Source organism: Heterodontus francisci, chromosome 40 (genome assembly GCF_036365525.1).
Source record: "Heterodontus francisci isolate sHetFra1 chromosome 40, sHetFra1.hap1, whole genome shotgun sequence".
Lineage (NCBI taxonomy): Eukaryota > Metazoa > Chordata > Chondrichthyes > Heterodontiformes > Heterodontidae > Heterodontus > Heterodontus francisci.
Genome location: NC_090410.1, coordinates 5512796 through 5530495, shown reverse-complemented (window position 1 = coordinate 5530495; position 17700 = coordinate 5512796). Strand labels below are relative to the sequence as shown.

The following is a 17700-nucleotide window of genomic DNA, read 5'->3' as shown; positions in this document are numbered from 1 at the left end:
GGAAGATGCGACTGGTAGTGGCATCACACTGGAGGTGGTGGAAATGGCGGAGGATGATCCTTTGGATATGGAGGCTGGTGGGGTGAAAAGTGAGGACAAGGGGAACCCTGTCACGGTTCTGGGAGGGAGGGGAAGGGGTGAGGGTAGAGGTGCGGGGAATGGTAAGATTTTGTTCGGTAAGGGTATAAAAGGATATAGAAACAAGATTGGTAATTGGAGTTGACTTACAGATCATCCATGATCTTACTGAATGGCACTACAGGCTCGATGAGCTGAACAATCTACGGTAAAAGCTTTGTTCTCTGGCATGTGCCGGACCTGAGAAGTGCCAGATAACCAAAAATTCTGGTTAATCGAGAGTTGTGCTTACCAAGGCGGGTGGAGATCTTTCTGCTTTGAAGTTATTGCTGGGAGAGCAAAGGGTACCCAGAGCCCAGCATTGGGAAAGCCAATTCCTAATTATTCCTTAATTCTATGGGGTTGGTGCACCAAGATGGTACACTGGAGAGCCCACCCTTTCCAACGAGCCATTCCCGGTGGAGATCCGATGCAGAATGCTGGAGCAAAATGCGTCTGACTGCAGGGACCAAGAATCCCATTCTAGTGAATGGGGAACCAGTCACTGAGGCAAGGTAGCATTTCTAACCACAGATGGCAATTTGAATTCCCGCAGAAATTCTGGATAATAGAGCTGCCAGTTGGTAAAGTGCCCGGATAACAAAGCTTTTACTGTAGTACTATAGCCTAGCATCCTGGAAATCATGGAGGGAATTTTTCATATCTGGGCAGTAGCGTGGCAAAGCAGAGATTCCCCATTATAGAACCCTACAGCTTCCTATCTGCAGCCTTGTTTCCACTTCTACCCGCCGGTCGGGCTTTTAAATCTGACCAGCTATTGGGTGGGAGTCTCTATTTAAATGAGGCTCTGCTGTTGAAATTAGCAGGGTCTCCACGTCCTTGGCCATGCTGGTCTTTCCCCACATTACCGTGCTGGTCTACTTCCCCATTAATATCAGATTTGTTTTTTAATTCCTCCTCCGCACCTGCCTCAAACATAGTCGTGTCCTTTGTTTCTATTGTTCTGGACAAGGTGAATTAGCTTGTCAAGGTCTACATTATCTAGTCCCTTTAAAATCGCTGAAAAGAGCAATCCTACCACCTCTCGACCTTCTCTTTTCCAGTGATATCATTCCTGATTTACTTAGTTGCTCCTCATAATCCAATCCTCCATCTCGTCAATCATTTTAGCTTCTCAATACCTGCAATATCCTTTTTGTATTGAGGTGACCAGAACTGCTAGGGAAGAAATTCCAGAGTGTGGGGCCTAGATGGCTGAAGACACAGCTGCCATTGATGGTGTGAAGGGAGATGGGAATATATTAGAGGCTAGTGTTATGACCAGGTGAGGAAAGGGTCTAGGGCTTCCCTCTTGGCCTTTTCCTGGTTTGGCCATAACAGGGTTTAACTTTTAAAACACTTTTTTTTTCGTTTCCCCTCATTGGTTGATTCCTTTACATTGCAATTAGAGAGCAGACAGGTTTTCTCAGCTTTAAACGAGAAAGGTGTAAGTTTATTAACCTTAAAACTCTAACTCAGTTAAAACTACTAAAAATACGCGACACAGCCACCCTAGCATGCATATGAGATAAACACATACACAAATAGATACAGAGGAGGAGAAAGAATTAAAGGGAGAAGGTTTGAAGTAGACTTTGCGTGAGAGAGAGAGAGAGAGACAGAGAGAGAGAGCTTGCTTCTCTTTGGTCTTCAAAAAGCAGTCTGTCTCAAAACTTTACTGTGAGCACAATTCAATCAATTCCCAGGTTGGCCAGCAGGTTAAGCATGTGACTAGCTGTTTGTTTGAGACAACATCGCCTGCGAGGTTTGTTGATTTTTCAAAGCTTACCAGACACACTCAGTGGGCGAGGGGAGGTGGTGGAATGCTGGCTGTTACAGACAATGACTCTCAGTGTCTTTTGATCATCACTATTGACAAAACCCATCTGGCTAATTGAATCAGGGGCACTTCCATTGTCTCTCTGTGCAACTGACTATCAGAATGCAAATGTGCAGCCATGTTTACAGCCACTGCTCTGTGGTATTTTTAAACAAGTTATTTTCGTTGTCCAGTAAGCTCAAATAGTGTTTCATATGTTGAAATTAACATGTTTCCATTTGGCAGGTGTGGTTTCCGTCACACTAGAGTCAAATGAAGAGACGGTGGGGGGAGTAGCGGAGATTGGTAGGCCCGGAGGAAGTTACTGCGAGGGTAACGAGGCCATGGAGAGATTTAAAGACCAGGATAATAATTTGAGATGTTGGGGGACCGGGAGCCATGGTAGGTTGGTGAGGATAGGGGTGACGACCAGCAGTTGAGTAAAGCTAGCAGCAGGTCTCAGAAATATATGACTGAATAGATAAACTTTACCATGGGGCACTGAAGGTTAAATGACAACCAGTCACTGGTAAGACCAAAGACATATACACAACTTTGCATTCAGCATTGCCTGAAGTAAGTGAGAAACCCTTTGAAGGTTGATAGGCATTCTGAAGCACAGCACAGAGCGAATAAACATTAAGTGCTAATGTATTGCAGTGAATTATTGCTTTTAATTTCATGGCTGTGATTCATCACATCAGGTGTGGTGAAGGTTATCCATGGTGCCCACAAGAATAAATACAGCTTTACAACCCAAGTAGTATTTGAGGAATGGAGGAGGAGATGAGCCTTCAGGCATCTTATAAATCCATCCTTGCTGACAAAATACCCGAGCACCTGTATGTGGGTGTACTGTCTCTTTCTAAATCCTTTTGTACAAATGGGGATTAGGACAAATTCACGAAATTTTAACTCATCTTTTTTCTCATCAATAATCTCCACCAATTTTCTTCCCCATCTTCTAAAGGTATTGATAGCCTTCTTGAACATGTCTGGTAAGTGACAGTCTTAGAATGGTACAGCACAGAAGGAGGCCATATGGCCCATCGTGCCTGTACCAGCTCTTTGAAAGACCCATCCAATTAGTTCCACTGCCCTGCTCTTCCCTCTGGCCCTGCAAATTTATTCCCTTCAAGTATTTAACCAGTTTCCTTTTGAAAGTTATTTACCATTACCTCACTCAGGGGGACATTTTTTATGTGAGCCTTGGTAAGTTATTTGAGTGCTCTCAGCTGAGGACTCACTAACATTTCCTTTCTTAATTGCAATAAAGCCAGCTGCTGATCCCACTGTCATTCGTGATCTTAATGTAGACTTAATGTAGGAATTTAAACATGGCCCTTTAGTGTCAGCTTGGTTCTGTTAGTAGCACTGTTGCCTCTGAATCTGAAGTTTGGGGATTTAAGCTCCACTCCAGGAATTGGTGGCATAACCTAGGCTCACAGTGCAGTGCAGTAGAGGGAGAGCTGCATTGTTGGAGCTGCTGTCCTTCAGAGACCCAAAACCGAGGGCCCAACTGTCTGTTCACGTGGATGTTAAAAATCCCACAGCACTATTTGAGAAAGATCAAGTAGTATCTTAGCCAACTTGATCCTTCAACCAACATCACCAAATATAGATTAACTGGTCATTCATCTCACTGATCTTTATGGGATCTTACTTTATTCATTCATGGGATGTGGGCGTCACTGGCTATGCCAGCATTTATTGCCCATCCCTAATTGCCCTTGAGAAGGTGGTGGTGAGCTGCCTTCTTGAACCGCTTAAATCCATGTGAAGTAGGTACACCCACAGTGCTGTTAGGAAGGGAGTTCCAGGATTTTGACCCAGCGACAGTGAAGGAACGGCGATATAGTTCCAAGTCAGGATGGTGTGTGGCTTGAAGGGGAACTTGCAGGTGGTGGTGTTCCCATGCATTTGCTGCCCTTGTCCTTCTAGTTGATAGAGGTCGTGAGTTTGGAAGGTGCTGTCTGAGGAGCCTTGGTGCGTTGCTGCAGTGCATCTTGTAGATGGTACACACTGCTGCCACTGTGCGCCGGTGGTGGAAGGAGTGAATGTTTGTGGTAGGGGTGCCAATCATGCGGGCTGCTTTGTCCTGGATGGTGTCGAGCTTCTTGAATGTTGTCGGAGCTGCACCCATCCAGGAAAGTATTCCATCACACTCCTGACTTGTGCCTTGTAGATGGTGGACAGGCTTTGGGGAGTCAGGAGATGAGTTACCCACTGCAGGATTCCTAGCCTCTGACTTGCTCTTGTAGCCACGGTGTTTATATGGCTACTCCAGTTCAGTTTCTGGTCAATGGTAGCCCCTAGGTTGTTGATAGTGGGGGATTCAGCGATGGTAATGCCATTGAATGTCAAAGGGGGATGGTTAGATTCTCTCTTGCTGGGGATGGTCATTGCCTGGCACTTGAGTGGCGCAAATGTTACTTGCCACTTATCAGCCCAAGCCTGGATATTGTCCAGGTTTTGCTGCATTTCTACACAGACTGTTTCAGTATCTGAGTAGTCCCGAATGGTGCTGAACATTGTGCAGTCGTCAGCGAACATCCCCCACTTCTGTCCGTATGATTGAAGGTAGGTCATTGATGAAGCAGCTGAAGATGGTTGGGCCTAGGACACTACCCTGAGGAACTCCTGCAGTGATGTCCTGGAGCTCAGATGATTGACCTCCAACAACCACAACCATCTTCCTTTGCGTTAGGTATGACTCCAACCAACGGGGAGTTTTCCCCCCGATTCCCATTGACTTCAGTTTTGCTAGGGCTCTTTGATGCCATACTTGGTCAAATGCTGTCTTGATGTCAAGGGCAGTAACTCTCACCTCACCTCTTGAGTTCAGCTCTTTTGTCCATGTTTGAACCAAGGCTGTAATGAGGTCAGCAGCTGAGTGGCCCTGGCGGAAACCAAACTGTGCTTCACTGAGCAGGTTGTTGCTAAGCAAGTGCTGCTTGATGGCACTGTTGATGACACCTTCCATCACTTTACTGATGATTGAGAGTAGACTGATGGGGCGGTAATTGGCCCAGTTGGACTTGTCCTGCTTTTTGTGTACAGGACATGCCTGGGCAATTTTCCACATTGCTGGGTAGATGCCAGTGTTGTAGCTGTACTGGAACAGCTTGGCTAGGGGCATGGCAAGTTCTGGAGCACAGGTCTTCAGTACTATTGCCGGAATATTGTCAGGGCCCATAGTCTTTGCAGTATCGAGTGCCTTCAGTCGTTTCTTGATATCACGTAGAGTGAACTGAATTGGCTGAAGTCTGGCATCTGTGATGCTGGGGACTTCAGGAGGAGGCCGAGATGGATCATCAACTCAGCACTTCTGGCTGTAGATTGTTGCAAATGCTTCTGCCTTATCTTTTGCACTGATGTGCTGGGCTCCCTCATCATTGATGATGGGCATATTTGTGGAGCCACCTCCTCCAGTAATTGTTTAACTGTCCACCACCATTCACGGCTGGTTGCCCTGGCCACCACCGGTCCGGGACCTCTCTCAGGTTTTGTGAGCCCTCTTCTCCTATTTAAACAAGCACACCTAGTTTAGCCATATGATTTGGTACCTCACACCCTCACCCACTGGGTTTGTTGTTCCATTTCAGCAATGCAATGCCCAAATTGAACACTATTGGATCACCATGCATCCCAGACCTGCCCATCCTGCATCCCAATACAATGTAGCAGGCAAGGACTGCTCATTGCTGGTTTCCACCTTGCATCGTTAGGACAGACTGACCCTTTCCTGACACATTCACAATGAGATTAATGAGGAGTACCCCTTATCCAGGCAGAGCGAAGCAGGTCATTGAGCCGCTTGCGAAACTGGAGCCATGTCCTCCGTACTTGCTGCTGACCTCCTCGGCGACTTCCAGCCAGGCCCTCTTGGTCAATTCTGCGGGCCTTCTTCGGCCATCAGCGTTGAATAATATGTCACGCCTCGCCTCCACTGCCTGGAGAAGGACCTGCAGAGATTCATCTAAGAATCTGGGGGCTGTGGTGAACCTTCTCCCCTCCATCACTCTGGATTTATTCTGCAAATGTTTGCCCCTTTCCTGCCCCTGGGCACTGTCAGTCTTCCTTTACTTCTTCACTTCCCAGTCAGCTGGTCACCTCGGTAGTTACACTCACAACTCCTCCTCCACTGTGTACCCCTGAGAGTCTGCTCCATTGTACTGCTGTATGCCTTTTTAAAGGGCTGACAGTGGCCCCGCCCCCAAATCCACTGATTCAGCCATCCGCATGCGCCCTGTCGGGTGCCCAATTCGCGAGGGGCCACTAATTGCCTGCTCTGCGTGTGATGCCGGTGGGCGGGTGGTGCAGAGTTGATTCGGATTTCTCGGCAGCCCCGAGTCGACGTGACCTGGAAAATCCCTTTTGTGGCTCGGTGACATACTTTCTTTTATAATGCTCCTGTAAAGTGCCTTACGACATTTTATTACGTTAAAGGTGCTATAGAAATATAAGTCATTGTTGAAAAGTGCTTGGGATATCTTTTCTGCAATGAACATGCTGTATAAATGCAAGCTACTATTGTTGAAAAGATATCACTGCTAAGGAATAGAACACTTTTCGTATCTGAAGTTGGCATTAATGATGGGATCATCACAGAGTTGTCAGAGAATTTTTTTCCTATTGGTTGGTACTTGGTTCAAACATGGGTCACAGAAGTGAACCTTAAATTTATTGAGCCAAGTATTGTACTGTCCAATGCTGTAGATTCTGACTTGGATTCGACAGTTGAATGATTTTGTTCAAGTTCAATGATTTTGCGTCAATTTGTACAAGTTTAAACACGTATGTTTGTTTGCTTGTGAAGAGAACAGATTGCATGTATCTCCAATATTTTTAATATTTTGTATTATTGTTTTTAGCATAAAGTGGCATCTCTGATCAATACGCTGCTTCACATTGAGCATTAATTGGTAGTGAACCTTTCTATACTCTGATAAGCCAAGTCCTACTCAATAAAGATTCATCAACATGAATGTTCATGCACCAAGCCTGGGAGCACATTGACTCATTGGGCTGGATTTTATCAAGCCCACGACATCGGGCTCCATGATTGGGGGACGGGGGGTGGCTGGAAGATGATTGCGGCAGAGGCCCACCACGAAGCTCAATGCCGGGAGGGCCCGGGCCAATCCTCCTGGTGGCAGCGAAGCTGCGAGGCAGCCAGCCCGCTGCTGGACAACGGAACCTGAATTTCAATATTTAAATTAAGAGATGAATATGTTTAAAGAACTTACCGTGAATCTTTTGGGCCTGCCGCGATCCTCAGTGCAGCAGCAGGCACTCCCGTGCCTTCAATTCCCTGTCTGGAGAGAGCTGGCTGACATTTGTGAGGTGGGGGGGAATGGGTCAAATAAACATAATGAATGTAGGGGATGGCGGGAAGGGGAGAACATTAAACTTTGTGCAGTACGGGGCAGGGGCGGGAGTCAGATTTAAAAGGTAAGTGTTTTGATTTTGGGGGAAAGGGCAAATTGTTATTAGGAGGTGGGGAAGGGGTGTTAGAATTTTATTTGATAAACTTTAGTGGGGGGGGGAGGAGGGATGTATCTTTAAAAATTTAAATACGCCAACAGTGCTGGCTGCTGTTTAAAAATGGGTATCGCGGCAGCTCTAAGATGCAGGCCGCCATTTATGAGCTGAGAACGACGGCAGGCTCTTAAAATCCAGCCCATTGTTTGATTTGTTCTACTTGTGCTAGCAAACTTATATTTAATTGCTAATTTGAACGGGTTAGGGCATGTTGCTGTGAAAGCTAAAAGAATGCCTAGAAATGCTGTGGGGCGTAGGACTTCAGCACCCACATTGATGCATCCTTAATGAACACAATTCATTTGGTCAGACGGCTTGGCATAGTTACTGAACCTGGCAGCAGGAGGGAACTGACTTAACTTCAATAGAGATGCAGTCAATTATCCAGCTTCAACTGTATGTGTTCATTCAGCTTTCTCAGGTCACCTGGATCAATGACTCCGTTTTCCGGATAATGCCAGCAGAGTTTGTGCTTAAATGATACTCAAGAAAAGATCCTTCTCAGAAGTGTCATCTTTCAGATGAGATGCTAAACTAAGGCCTGCTCAGGTGCATGTAAAAGATCCCACGTCACTATCCCTGCGATTGGCCAGCAGTTCTTGGAGGCAGGATCCCTGTCTTTAAAGGGACGGGGATCCCGGTGCAGGACACTTAGGCTTGAAAACACTTGGAGGATCGCTCCAGGGTGTTGGTGGGAGGGACACAATAAGGTCGAGGCAGGGCTCTCCCCGCCATTTCGACCCGGCACCGAGAGCCCCACCTTCTCCACAAAATCCAGCCCAGAGTATCTGGTCATTCTCACATTGCTGTTTATGGGATCTTGCTATGTGCAAATTGGCTTCCGTGTTTCTTATATTACAGTAGTGACTATACTTCATAAGTATTTCATTGGCTGTAAAGTGCTTTGGGATGTCCTAAGGTTATAATAGGCGCTATATAGTATCTTTTAATGTAGGAAAATGTCCCAAGGTGCTTCACAGAGATGTAATCAGTCAAAAATCGATACTGAGCAAAAGAAAGAGATATCAGCAAGGATGGCCAAAAGCTTGCTTAAAAGTGGGTTTGAAGGAGGGTCTTAAAGGAGGAGAGTGAGATGTCGGAGAAATGGGTTTTGATTCATGGGACACTGGCACCAGTACTGGGGCAAGTGGAAGCTGTACCATTGGGACAGTCTTCACATGAACCATGCTGGGACCAGTATTCTGGTGAGTCGTATAACTAGGGTGGTAGAGAGGACTTTAAACTAAATAGTGGGGGCGAGGGCCCAAGTAAGGGAAGATGTGATAATTTAGAGACAGAGTAGAAGGCAGATAGCAAGGTAGCAATAAGGGAACTTGATAATCTGAGTGTGGCAGGAAGGGAAGATTGGAGGCAAGCAAAACTGGTAACAGGAAGTAGAAAAGTAGTAAGTGAAATTAGAGGACAGATAAGTGAAAACAAGCATCAAATAGGATCAGAATGCAAAATAATGTTAAAAAGACAAAGTTAAGGGCACTCTATCTGGATGCACGCATCATTTGCAATAAGGTAGATGATTTGAAGACACAAATAGAGCTAAATGGGTATGATTTAATTGCCATTACAGAGATGTGGTTACAGGGTGACCAAGACTGGGAACTAAATATTCAAGGATATTCATCATTTAGGAAGGATAGGCAAAAAGGAAAAGGAGTGGGGCAGCGCTCTTAATAAGGGATGAGATCAGTACATTAGCGAGAGAGGATCTTAGATCGAAGGATCAAGATGTAGAATCAAATTGGGTGGAGCTAAGAAACAGCAAGGGGCAGCAAACATTGGTGAGAGTTGTTTATAGGCCACCAAACAGTAGTGGCAATACAGTAGTAATGGGCAACTTCAATTTACATATAGACTGGGTAAACCTAATCAGCACTGATGCTCTGGAGGATGAATTCCCGGAGTGTGTACGAGATGGGTTTCTGGAGCAGTATGTTGAAGAACCAACTAGGGATCGGGCTATTTTAGATTTAGTATTATGTAATGAGAAAGGGCTAATTAATAAGCTTGCTGTAAACAGCCTTTGGAAAACAGTGACCAAAATATGATAGAATTTTGCATTAAGTTTGAAAGACATATAGTTCATTCTGAAACTAGGGTCTTAAATCTGAACAAAGGAAACTATGAAGGTATGAGGAGCAAGTTGGCCATGGTGGATTGCGAAAATACACTAAAAGATTTGACGGTAGACAGGCAATGGCTAGTATTTAAAGAAGAATTACACTGTTTACAACAAATGTACATTCCTCTAAGGCACAAAAACCCAACAGGAAAGATAAATCAACTGTGGCTAACAAAAGAAGTTGAAGATTATATTAGATCAAAGGAAGCGGCTTATAAGATTGTCAGAAAAAGTGGTAAGCCTGAGGATTGGGAGCAATTTAGAATCCAGCAAAGGATGACTGAGAAACTGATAAAGAAAGGGAAAAGAGACTATGAATGCAAGCTAGCAAGAAACATAAAGGCGGACTGTAAAAGCTTCTTTAGGTACGCGATAAGGAAAAGATTAACAAGGACAAATGTGGGTGCATTACAGGCAGGACAGGAGAATTTATAATGGAGAATAGGGAAATGGCAGAGAAACTAAACAATTAGTTTGTGTCTGTCTTCATGGAGGAAGATACAGGAAATCGCCCAGAAAAAACTAGTGAACCAAGGGACTTGTGAAAAAGAGGAACTGAAAGAAATTAGTATTAATAAAGAGGTAGTAGTCAAAAAATTAACTGGATTGAAGGTTGATAAATCCCCTGGACCAGATGAAATACATCCCAGAATGTAGGAGATAGCTATTGAGATAGTGGATGCATTGGTGATTATCTTTCAAAATTCTATAGATTCTGGAAAGGTTCCTGCTGGCTGGAAAGTAGCAAATGTAACCCCACTATTTAAGAAAGGAGGGAGAGAGAAAACAGGGAACTACAGAACTGTCAGTTTGGCACCAGTAGTAGGCAAAATGCTAGAACCTATTATAAAGGATGTGATAACTACACACTTAGAATATAACGATATGATTGGGCAGAGTCAACACAGATTTTTTTTAAAGGGAAATCATGTTTGACAAACTTGGAGTTTTTTGAAGATGTTAATTATAGCATAGATAAAGGACAACCAGTGGATGTGGTATATCAGGAGGTTAGTAAACAAAATTAGAGCACATGGGATTGGGGTAATATACTGGTATGGATTGAGAATTGACAGACAGAAAACAGAGTATCGGAATAAACGGGTCATTCTCAGGTTGGCAGGCTGTTACTAGTGGGGTACCGCAAGTATCAGTGCTGGGGCCACAGCTGTTCATTACCAATATCAATGATTTGGATGTAGGGATTAAATGTAATATTTCCAAATTTTCTGATGACATAAAATTAGGTGGGAATGTAAGTTGTGAGGAGGGTGCAATGAGGCTTCAAGGGGTCTTGGACAGGCTAAGTGAATGGACAAGAAAATGGCAGATGGAATATAATGTGAATAAGTGCGAAGTTATCCATTTTGTAGAAAAAACAGAAAGACAGAGTATTTCTTAAATGGTGAGAGGTTGGGCAGTGTTGATGTCCAAAGGGAGCCGGGTGTGCTTGTTCATGAGTCACTAAAAGCTAGCATGCAGGTGCAGCAAGCAATTAAGAAGGCAAATGGTATGCTGGCCTTCATCACAAGGGATTTTGAGTACAGGAGTAAAGAAGTCTTGCTGCAATTGTATAGCACCTTGGTGAGACCGCACCTGGAGTATTGTGTACAGTTTTGGTCTCCTCATCTCAGGAAGGATATGCTTGCCATACAGGGAGTGCAACAGAGGTTCACCAGACTAATCCCTGGGATGGCGGGATTGTTTTAGGAGGAGAGATTGAGGAAACTGGGCCTGTATTCTCTAGGATTTCAAAGAATGAGAGGTGATCTCATTGAAACTTACAAAATTCTTATAGGGCGTAACAGGGTAGATGTGTATAGCATGTTTCCTCTGGCTGGTGAGTCTAGAATCAGGGACACAGTCTCGGAGTAAGGGGAAGGCCATTTAAGACTGAGATGAGGAGGAACTTCTTCACTCAGAGGGTGGTGAATCTTTGGAATTCACTACTGTGGAAGCTCAATCATTGAGCATGTTCAAGACAAAAAATGATAGATATCTGGATACTAATGACATCATGGGATATGGGGATAGCGTAGGAAAGTGGCGTTGAGGTAGATGATTAACCATGATCTAATTGAATGGCAGGAGCAGGCCCGATGGGCCTACTCCTGCTCCTACGTTCCTAAAGCTTTAAGGGAGATAATTCCACAGCTGGATGGATGAAGGCACAGCCACCAATGGTGGAGCATTTAAAATTAGGGATGCTCAACAGGCCATTATCTAGGTTTAAAATAAAAATTTTAAATCCCTACCTCCTGATGGCAGACTTTCCAGTTGGAACTGCAATTCCCAAGCTTAGAGGGTGAGTCAATACATTTCATTATCAGCCTTGGACTACCAATATTGTCTCACTGCTTCATTGAAGGCCATGTAAGGTCATTGGTTTTGATGAAACAACCAGAGGACTGGTCCTACACAGATATTCCTAAACAGATAGGAACAAAAAGATGTTTAAGTTATTTAAAAGATTGCAATTCATGCTCCATCAAGCATGAAAGACCCACAATTCATTCTCAAAAGCCAAGTTATCTCTAATTATGGGAGGTGCTTTTTTTTAAATTGAGGAACCTAAGAAGGGCCAAGGCAGAGTGTAGAATGCCTCCAAGGTGGAAAAGAATGCACGGGAAGGCAAGATAAATTGAGAAGTGGTGTTTAGGTGACGCCAAATTTAGATTTTAAAAGCCTGCAGATTGTCGGATTCTTTAGGTAATTGTGTATAATGTGTACTACAATGTTAATCTTTCTTAATCTACTCAAGTGCAAACTAATCCCCTTGTACCTTGCTGTCAATGATGCAATTCTATTATTCTCCACTATTTATACCTTAAAGCTTTATGGCTTTTGTGCAACACACTTTAGCTCCTTTTTGTTCTTTACTTGTCTCCCCTTATGCCTCTCCTGAAGCTTGGAAGTTGTGTGAGGTGCTGCACCACAGACATCTAGAGCTATTTTTATACTATGTGAGATCAGTGCCAGCATCAACAGTTCCCAGCCTCTGGGTTTCACATAGCTGATGACAGCCCGAAGGTAAACCCGCTGGTCACCTTAGCAAATTCCTCTGGATTTCCCTTTAGGCCGTTGCCAGTGATTTCAGACATGTGTTCTGGTAACCAGCAGCACTAGCAATGGCTCATGTTGTATAAAGACAGTTTGTCCAGGTTGTTCTTTAGTGCAAATGTGGATAGTGAACCGTTGCATGCTATTCAACAATGTTGCTCATCACATCTGAGTCTGATCTTGCATACATACACACAAGTTGGATTTATGTAACACCTTTAATGTAGTAAAACATCCCAAGATGCTACACAGGAGCCAAACTTCAAAAGTCCAGTTTTTGACTGTGTACATGCACTAGTGTAGTCATGTTTGTGCATTTATTTGGGAAGTAGAAGTATTAAGGGATGTAAAGGAAGAGCGGGAATTGAGATTAAAACATAATGAGCTACCATGACCAACAAAATGGTGGTAGGTTCGATGGGCTAAATGGCCTGCGCCTGTGTGATCGGACAAGTTTTGAGCATTAGACCCAACCCATTGTGCACAGATTCATAGGTAGCACCCCATTTTACAATCTGAATGAAAAGTGGACAGCATTTTCTTGCACTATTCCACCCTAATCCAGGCTTTTTAGGGTTGGAAATGGAAGGGAAATGGGTCAGAAAGGCTTACTGCCATCTCTCTACTTCCATCTAGACTTTGCTTCCTCACCTGCTCCCAATGGCTACTCCCTAACCCATCCCCCAGGACCACCTGTTGAAAGGTAGCGGCAGCAATGGGCCTGCCGTCTCCTAATGAAGAGACAGGGCTTAGTAGGGCCTACAAATGGACCTCAGCACTTGCTTTTGTAAGGCTTCAACAACTAAGATACTGTCTGTTTTGCATCCCTGCCTGTGCCTAATTTCATCCCCATTAGATCTTCAACTTGCAATCTGGGAGTAAAACTGGTGATGTAAATTGACTGTCCATTATAAAAACTGCCTGAATCACAGAATAATACAGTGCAGAAGAGGCCCTTCGGCCCATTGAGTCTGCACCAATGCATTAGTTCTATTTCTATTTCCAGGCAGCAAGTTGAAAATCTACCTTCCTCCACCTTGTTTTATGGGATAGTGTTAACTTACAGTTAATTCAAAGTTTTTTTTGCACAAAAGAATGTGAATTCTCCAGGAAGTCCAAACAATCAGAATAAAATAGCAATACAGGCTTTTATTTTAGTGCCGATCAAATTAGAATTAAGCAACTCTTATTAAACAGCAGAGAGCTGTTTCCCCTTACACTGTTCCCACTATCACTGACAGACCTGTAAGCACTTCAGCCCTGTATTGTACAGCTCTGAGTATTCTCTCCAGATACCACACAAATTTTGAAGGTCAGAGTCTGTAATTGCATGGATGGGTGTTTCTCATAGTTCGTGAAAATTTTATATACCCATCATTTGCTGAAATCCTACTGGTAACACTGATGTGGTATTAGGGTAAATTCCCTGCTCCCACACTCACAATCTCACCACCGATCAGCACTTGCTTCGAGTACAGCCTCCCTGAATTTACCCCTTTCTGCTCATCTTTCATTATGAGATGAGTTTCACCTTCAGTCATCTGGTACTATGTTTTTCTCTTTCTCTCTTGCTCTCTCTCTTTCTTTCTCACTCACTCACTCTCTCATCTCCTAGTGGGTGGCTCAATGTAATAATGGAGTTTAGCACTTGGCATCATCTCGTGCCAAATGAGCCCCTAGTACGCTAAGTGTTTCTACATAGTTCGAAATAACTTTGCAATAAATGTTAATACACTGGAATCCTAATAAAGTTCTAGCAAGTTCGCCAAGAAATGTCAGGCTTCGGTGGAGAATTCCATAAACCAGCATTTTAAACTGCCAATGTGTACCGCAAGCCATTCAATCATTCATTCAGCTAGTCAGTCTAAAGAAAAACAGGAAATACTGAACTAAAATATATTTATTGCACATAAATTATTACATTTCTCAAATGTGGTGCTGTCTTCAGGGGAGTCTGACAATGACCTCACTATATTTAGTGTGCTGCAAATTTAAAAATCATTAAAGCCACATTCTACAATTCATATAGCACTCCTCACTTAGACAAGCACCTCAGAGGGCTTCACATGGGACCGAGCTGGCCACCCAGGAGGGATTCTAGTGAAAGACTGAAGGCATATTCAAAGGGGTAAATCTTTAGCAGGCTTTTGAAAGCAGGTAGAGAGGTAGCAGGGAAAAGTGATTTTTTTGGAATACGTTATACATTGAATATGACTGGAAAGGACTTCAATTGGATAGAATTCCAGTAGATTAGAGTTAACGGGAAAGGGCTGGTTTCATTGGAATTCTAACCAATGGGACTGAACGGAAAAGGGTTTGGTTCATTGGAATTCTATATGGGAGTGAATTTTGGTACATTGGGATTCTATTGATTGGAAGTGATTATGTTGGAATTAATTCAGAAGAGGATTGGTCCATTGGATTTCTACACAATGGAACTAATGGGAAAGAAATTGGTCAATTGGGATTCTGTACATTGGAATAAATTGGAAATAGTTTGATCTGTTGGGATTCTATAAATTGGGAGTAAGTGAGAAGGGGTTTGTTCCATTTTAATTCTATATATTGGGAATATATGGGATGTATATAATCTACCTTATTCTAGTTTAAGTGTTTATTTATCTACAAGTTGATTTCCTCCATGCACAGAAATGCCAGGCAGAAGCTAGTCATTTCTGATGCACCTGCCAATCACTGGCCGAGAGGAAGGCTGGTTGAAGCCTGAGAGGAGGTTAGCTTCCCCACTATTTCAGGCTGGGAGTATGACTTCACAGTAGACGAGGGAAAAATAGTAAAATAAAACAAATTCTCTAAAATGTTCATCTTTCAATCTTTTTGCAGCAAACAAGCCAGGAAAAGGAGCTTGAGCAAATGGGAATCCAGTAAAAGTCCTACAACAGACCAGCTGGATTTGAGCACTTCAATCACACCTTCCCTTGGCAGATATTTGCACTGTGAATTGTAGAATGATTGTAAAAAGAGTTTATAGATGGTAAAACAGCCATAGATATGTAACCCAGCCTCGTTGGCTATTGAATTGTAAAATACTGGTATACTTGAGGCGTTGCTGCTGACGTAGTTTAGAGAAAACTGCATGTAGTTAATATACAATGTACGTGTTTTTGTATTTCTGCTAAAGCTTCTAGTTCATTGTCAGCAGTTTCTTTGCCACTTATAGGCTGAAAATACAAAAATCAGAAAGAATATTGAATCTAAAGCCTGAACCATAGCAATACATTTACAGTGCGACTGTTTACTGTGGTGACTTGTCAATCTGAAAAGTTGTTAAATTTTGAAAAACAAAGTAGAATATGCAGAATTCCCAGACTGCTACAATTCAATTAGCTTCCTCGTACAACTTGGAAGCCTTGTATTCAGTTAACATTCACTTCCAGGTCATATGTCTGTTCTCAGCCTGGATTGAGTCAAAGAAACCTGAGTGGGTGATTCCCTCACTGTATCCCTCAGGTACTTCTCCCAATAGATTAAGCAAAGAGCTGAACTATCTTGCAAAGAGACTGATATAGACACAGAGAATGGATAGCCATGAGAGGAAGTGGGGCAGTTCAGAATTACAGTAAAGGAACATACTAAAGGATTCCTCTCCATTAAGTTGAGCAACAATTGTTATTCTCTTTTGCATTTGTAGCTTTTTTCCTCCTCTAGTTTCCTCCCATTCTCTTCAGAAGGCAGTGACTCCTTGTTGAGTCGTTATCCTTGGGAGTGGATGCCCTCTGGTACCTCACCCAAGCGGCCATTAATTCAATGTGGCCTATTCAATCATGAAAGGAAGCATCACAGCTGAGCCCGATCCTTGCTCAACATTCATTGTTGCACAACTCACTCACCGTCTCCAGCAGGAGTCACTGGTTATCAATACGCGGTTAGTATTGTGGCCCTTTTCTTTTTACTTTTCCTGCCTCCACCAGAGGTCCTATTGTAGTCTTATCTGAGGTCAGCTAACGTAGTATCCACTGGGGATCGAACCTTGTATGAAACACAAGCCAAGCTGTTCTAGTGTAGCTATAATACTGGCATCTACCTGACAATGTGTAAATTGGCCAGGTATGTCTAATCCACAAAAAAAAGACAAATTAGGGCACTGTCAGCTTTCTTCCAATCAACGGTAAACTGTTGAAAGGAGTCATCAATATCACCATCAAGCAATATGTACTCTCCACCATGTACAAGGTTGTGATGGAATCCATAATACTCAAGAGGTTCGACACCATCCAGGATACAGCAGTCTGTTTGCTAAGTGTTCCCACCACTGGGCTCAGTACCCATCCACTTCACCACCTCTCTGGCTGCAGTATGTATAAAGTTCAGGATCCAATAACTCATCAAATTTACTCCCAACAACACCTGTTGAAGCTCTGCGAGTTTTACCACTGAGAAGCAAATGAACAAATAAATCATGGGACAAAAACAAGAAATGCTGGAATCACTCAGCAGGTCTGGCAGCATCTGTGGAAATTCCACAGATGCTGCCAGACCTGCTGAGTGATTCCAGCATTTCTTGTTTTTGTTTCAGATTTCCAGCATCCGCAGTATTTTGCTTTTAAATAAATCATGGGAATGCCATCACCTCCAAGGTTCCTCTAAGTCACACACTGTCTTGACGAGGATATATAACCCCATTCCCTCATTGTTGCTGAGTCAAAATCTTCGAATTCCCTCTTTATCAGTGCTCTTAACAGGAGCACCATCACCACAAGGACTCCAGGGTTCAAGGAGTAAGCACACCACCGACCTCAGGGTTACTGCCAGCCTCACCCACATCCCAACAAAAATATTAAAGAATATTGGAACATCTCTGATCACAAATAAAACTACAAGAAACTGTTGAACAGAAAATGATTCCTAATTATCTCATGGGAAGCCCATTATTAACCAAATTTACTGTAAGTGTATAGTTGAAGAAAAGATTGGGAATAAGGTCATTGAATAGCGGGAATAGAATGCTAGTATATAGTCAGAACAGTAGAGTACAAGACTCCAAAGAGTATGTGTGGGGCTTTAT

General features: G+C 43.3%; 1 protein-coding gene across 2 annotated transcripts in view; it reads left to right on the top strand.

The window, feature by feature from the left end:
* The window catches only part of LOC137353003 (SPARC-related modular calcium-binding protein 1-like), a 125881-nt gene extending 110274 nt beyond the window's left edge, over positions 1 to 15607 (top strand). For both annotated transcript variants that reach the window (XM_068018882.1, XM_068018883.1), the window contains one exon: positions 15519 to 15607. In XM_068018882.1, coding sequence (XP_067874983.1) covers positions 15519 to 15544 — 26 coding nt within the window. In that variant the 3' untranslated portion in view covers positions 15545 to 15607. The remainder of the gene's footprint in view (positions 1 to 15518) is intronic.
* The last annotated feature ends 2093 nt before the right edge of the window (positions 15608 to 17700 follow it).